The sequence below is a fragment of the Bison bison genome, unplaced genomic scaffold, assembly GCF_000754665.1.
Source record: "Bison bison bison isolate TAMUID 2011002044 unplaced genomic scaffold, Bison_UMD1.0 scf7180017864333, whole genome shotgun sequence".
Taxonomy (NCBI): Eukaryota; Metazoa; Chordata; class Mammalia; order Artiodactyla; family Bovidae; genus Bison; species Bison bison.
This window is the reverse complement of record NW_011494905.1, coordinates 1,966,386-1,972,123: the sequence shown is the minus strand read 5'-3', so window position 1 is coordinate 1,972,123 and position 5,738 is coordinate 1,966,386. Positions and strand designations below refer to the sequence as shown.

The 5,738-nt window shown below is 39.4% G+C and overlaps 1 protein-coding gene across 1 annotated transcript in view; it reads left to right on the top strand.

The window, feature by feature from the left end:
* Window positions 1-1,063: 1,063 nt before the first annotated feature.
* The window catches only part of CRYGS (crystallin, gamma S), a 6,115-nt gene continuing 1,440 nt past the window's right edge, over window positions 1,064-5,738 (top strand). The window contains exon 1 of the mRNA XM_010853890.1: window positions 1,064-1,495. Coding sequence (XP_010852192.1) covers window positions 1,475-1,495 — 21 coding nt within the window. The 5' untranslated portion in view covers window positions 1,064-1,474. The remainder of the gene's footprint in view (window positions 1,496-5,738) is intronic.

Sequence of the window (5,738 nt, the reverse complement as noted above, 5' to 3'; positions counted from 1 at the left end):
GCTATTGGTTAATAAAGTTAGTGGTATTAATTAGATACTTTCTTTAAAGAATACTAAGCACATAACTTAATACTTTATAACCCAACAAGCTGCATATCAAGGCACATTTGTCATTTTCTGAACTAACCATAATATATCTGGGGGCATCCCATTTATAAAAATATTTGCTGGAGTCTTTATTAGTGGAAAGATGAGGAAGTAGAACTTTTAAGAAGAGTATATTTGACCAGGAAAATTAAAATGGAGAAGACTTGATTTGTTGTTTGAGTTTACGTGAGATGTAATCTTATTCATAAAATCAGAGGTATATTAAATGCCAAAAACTGTTCTCTACACGGGTTCTAAGATGATAGAATGGCAGAGAAATGCCACCTAGCAGGTGGCAGGTCAGGCTTAGCTAAACCTTTGTGATGTAGGATTTCCACAGTAACTTTCTACTTCTTGGGCTACATACTGTAGCACCCTTTCTTGTGGACTAGAACTTTTGTATGTATGTGTGTGTGTGGAAAAAAATGTCAGACTTAAGGGACAGTTGGCAGGAGTGTGAATTCCCACATGCCCTTTGTCTGGGTTGACCAATTGTTAACATTTTGCTACATTCACTTTTGGAGAAGGAAATAGCAATCCACTCCAGGATTCTTGCCTTATGGACAGAGGAGTCCATGGGGTCACAAAGAATCGGACACGACCGAATGACTAACACACACATGTATTCACTTTACCACCCTCTACGTAGTGTTACTATTCTATTTTTGCTCAACAGTTTAAGGATAGGTTCCCCACATCTGGGACCTTAACTCCTAAATACGTTAGTATGTATTTCCTAAAACCAGACATTCTTTTACATAATCATGGTACATATAATTAAATTCAGGAAGTTTTAACAATGGCGCAATAGTAGTACCTAATATACAGTGTATATTACAGTTTTTCTAGTCATGCCTAAAACGTCACTTGTGTTGACTTTCCCTCCAAACACAGTACCACGCCCTGCCATTAGTTGACATGTCAGTTTCATTGCTTTGGAACATGTTTTATTTCCGTTCAGAATTAGAGTGTGGTTTTTCAACTCACCTCCTACAAGCTCTGTTGAAGTAAAAAAAAAAAAAAGATATTGGGGGTTTCAAGGTGGCTGCTTGCTAAAAAACCAAATTGCCCAGGTAAGAGGATCTTCTTTGTTTTTAATTTTGAAAAATTTGGCTGGGTTTTGGTGTCTTGACTCAGCAGTCTATAATACAGCAAGGCTTGGTAAGCTTATTAAGAGGGTACTGAAGCTTTCCTTTATTTCATAATCCCGATTGTTTTTCTAGAAACCATCAATAGCCTCTAAATGACTGACTCAATTTTTGGATCCTATTCTCATGACTAAGCAAATGTTTGATTTGAAACCAGCCCAGTATAAATGTCTCTGTGCCTGTAACTCTCTAGCCATTCCTGGATTTCAGCACTGGGGAAACCAGTCTATGCACCAAACATGTCTAAAGCTGGAACCAAAGTAAGTAAATGGTCACGCTGATTTCTAGCCTACCCAGTTTCTTTTCACGTAATGATACATTGAAAGAAACATTTTTGCTTCTTTACCTGGAGGTGAGTGTGATACTTTGAAGGCTGGGATGATTGAAGAAAAGATGAAGGAATTCTTATTATATTTTCAATTCCAGCAATTACCAAATAATTAAGGGTTTTATCTTCATGTGTGGTGCTATGTTGAATACTGTACAGGTAGGTAATGTGTAAGTATCATCATGGTTTCTGCCTTCTAGCAACTGATCTTTGAATTTCCACAGGAATAAGATGTGCAGATAAGAGGATTATGTGGAGTAGAAAACTTTCAGTATTCAATTAAAATTTTGTCTTGTGAAATTTAATCTCAACCATTAATATTCTAAGTAGCCAAAGTGGGTGGACCAATCAGGTGAATTAAATCCTACATCTCCCCTTCATTCAGCAGCTACTCTTATCCTGTTCCCTAAGTAAATTGCTGACTTAGATCAGGAAAATTGCCTCTAAAATATTTGATTCATAATTGTTGGACTGGAAATTGATTCTCTTTGTGAATGAGGGAATATATCTTCCTTCTCTTTTTAATTCTTCACTGACTATAGGTCTAAAGAAAGCCTCTGGTGCCTGGTTTTCCCCCAATGTTTTACTTTGAAAATGTTCAAACCCACTGAATCTTAATAAGAAATGGTGAAAGAATACTTGTCTGTCCTTTACTTAAATTTCCAATTGTTTACACTTTGCCATATCTAGTTTCTCTGTCTCTCTTTTTACTAAATGATTTGAAAATAAATAGCAGACTTCATTATACTTTGCCTTAAGTGTTTAGGCATATCCTAAAAACAAGGGCATTCCCTGTATGAACATGATATCCTTAGCAAAACATAATACCTAATATTCAGACTATATTCACATTTTCTCCAAGTGCTCCCCGCAAAAATACTTCATGGCTGGCTGATGTGCGATCCAGTCAAGGACCATGCATTTCATTTGGTTGTCAAGTTTCTTTAACATTTTTTAGCCTCTTTAATATAGAACAGTCTCCCCTATTTTTATTGTTGTTCTTTGAGATATTGACATTTTTCAAACTCCAAACCCAGATGTCTTACAAAAAGTACTGAAATCTGAATCTTTCTAATTGTTTTCTCATGTTTAGATTTAGACTAGCACCTTGGCATGAAAGCTACATCGGCCATGTCAGGCACTTCCCATTGTATTTTTTCAGGAGGCACCTGTTAACTTGTTCCATAATTGGTTAGTGCCTGATTTTTTTTTTTTTCCCCCAATTTGGAAAATAGAACGAATAGTCATAGTTGCATCCAGAAGGTTTGGGGAGGAAAAATGAGACAATGTCTTTAGTGCTCTGAGATTTTTGAAAAATATGCCATGAAAATCCACTAAAGAGAATCTGAAGTCTTTAGTGGGCTATCCACATGCGTGGAAGGAAGGCTATTATAGAATAACTCCCACTTTCAATGATTTCCAGCGTGGGAGTACTCTTATTCCTCATAGCTGGTTTATTCACTTAGTCAAAACTTACTTGCTAGGTCAAAGGGGATAGTAATTTGTCTCTTACTCTTATTGCTTCTTCCTTTCTCACTATCTTACTAGCAGTTTAATCCGAGGAGTTATGGGCTGGGCAAAAGCAATTTTTCTGTTTGTTTTTGTTATCTGTAGAATACTCAAGACATTTTCCCCTCTTCTGTATTGGATTAGCAGGCTGTTTGTTTTTTTAATTGACAATTGGAGGGATTTTGTAATAACTTTTAGGAAAATCTGCACATTTCTTAGCCTTCTCAACATCTTTTTTTGTCCAACCTCTCAGCTGACTATAAAGTGGATTTATATATTTATAAAGTAGATGGTCCTTCTACAAACTGAAATTGAGTAGAGGTGCACCATTCTCTAGGTCCTAAGATTCGGAAGGTCTCCAACTAAAAGAACAGCTTGGCCCTGGAGCTCAGTAATGGTACTATGGCAATAGTCGTGCTTTGTTTCAACCTTGGGGTGGTTGGCTGGTCTGCTGGGAAGGTGAACAGCAAGCAAAAAATTATACAGATTTCTACTGTTCATATACTGAAGTCAGCCACGTAAGTGTGCAGAAGGTAGTAAGTGTGAGAAACAAGGAAGAAAGATTAATTTCCCATGGCATATCCCTTGTAGAACATCTTATTTGGTGAATAGTTGGCCAAAAACCAAAGGTCAGTTGAATTAAGGAGTTCAGAAGCTATCCATTCTTAGGTTACCTTGATTTTCCTAAAGATCTCACCACAGGTTTTGGGAAAATCCTGTCAGATTCAGGATCAGTCTTGCTCCATTTCTAAGAGTAAATGGCATATGTTGAACAGAGCCAGCTGGGCAGGTAGAAAGACAACAGAGGGAGAAGAAGTAACCACTGACTACTGGCCAGAAGTTTGCGCTGCTGTCCACAACCAACTTGTAACTAGCTAGTGACCTTAGGCAAGTCATTTAACTTCTTTATCTGTCACCAATGTAGAAAAACTTTATTGGCAGTCATGAGGCAGCTATTAAAACTGCTTTACTGGCACTGTGCCATCAGACCCTCAGAACAACTCTGCAGTGGACAGTGTTACCTAGATTTAACGAGTGGTGTTGCAATTTTGTTTTCTCATCTGTGAACTGGGGTACCACATATCTCTAAACCTGTCTTATGCTAAAATGGAAAAGGGAGCAGGAAGAGATGAATGTGGGAAGGGGCAAAAGGGGGTGGAGTATATGATTTAGGGGTGGGAAGGGTAAGGAAGCTTTTTTAGGGAACAGGAAAGAGAAGAGAGAAACGGAAGGGGTGGGAGGGGACAGTTTACAGTGGAAGGAAAAAACTATTAGTAGGTTCCCATCCAGAAAGACTCACCTGGGGTAGAAAAGAATGCGGTGTTACGCCCAGCTGCAAGTCATTCTTGGTTTCTTCCTCTCCTTCAGCCCCTGCATCTGGCTAGTCACCAGATCCTCGTTTCTGTGACTGTCTCCTCAGTGTCATTCATGTCGCTATTGCCTTTGGTTGGTCCTCAGCAGCTCTCAACTCCACCATAGCAGTCAGCTATTTGTAGACACAAGCTGCTACATTATTCTAGCATGGCTCCTGGGTCACTTCTGGCTTTATTTCCTAAGTCTTCACCACGTGCTCAGTCTGCACCAGGCTTAGTGAAGTACTTGTCCCTACTCTATGGTGGGCCATGTTCTTTCACTGCTTTATTCCTTTAAACGAGCTGTCCTTTTCCCTCTGCCTCTAGAAAACCCCTCCTTATCCTTCAACCCTCACCCCAGAGATCCTCTCTTCAAAAGTCCTCTCCAGACTCTTAACTGGCTCTGCTGCGGTCATCTAAAATGGCTGACCTGGTTTTTCCTTCTTCTAAACTGATAAAGCATGTTAGCCACCAGGTGGCAGCACAGCATCAGGGAATGACACCTGTGATTTCAGTTGGCATATAACCTGGCAATGATCATGGGTGTGGAATCATAGAATCAGAAGGGACAAACTCTGTGGTCCATTTGGTCTAGTGGTTTTCAGAAACTGCGTCATGAAGCCCTGGGACTTCCTGGGAACTCGACTGCCTAATTCAAAGAGAGAAGTTTTATTTTACAGCCAGGGCTTCAACTCCAGTCCAATCCTTTTATTTGACCAATGAGAAGCTGCAGCCTGGAGCGATGGCTTGATTAAAATAGCAGGGCTGATTGTAGACCTGCAGCTCTCCACCCAGGCATAGTATTTCCCTGTTTCCCAGGGCTGCATATTTCCCAGTGCTGTCACAGGCCTTGGAGGATTACCCTGAGGATTGTGGTGCAACTTGATAAGAGCTTGAAGCAAAGAACGTTCTTGCCTTGTCGTTTTGTTACTTTGCAATGACTGTATTGGCAACAACATAATAGTACAAAACTTATATCTTCGTATCTGTATATTCTATATTATCTAAAGTTCTTAAGCTAAAGTTTATGTTTTGTTTTTCTTTTTATATTTCTTATCATCTAAAATGAATTTCTATATATGGAACTCACTCATCTTCTTCCAGCCTTTGTTGAGGGTTTTGTCCAGTTCTGGGCATAGGAATCCATAGCTTAAATAAGGCTTGATCCTTGGCCTTGAAAGAAGTCTCGGTGGGAGAGACAGATAAAAAAGTGAAAAACGTATTACATAATGTGGTAAGTAGAGTGAGGAAGCGGAGAAGGCAATGGCACCCCACTCCAGTACTCTTGCCTGGAAAATCCCGTGGACGGAGGAG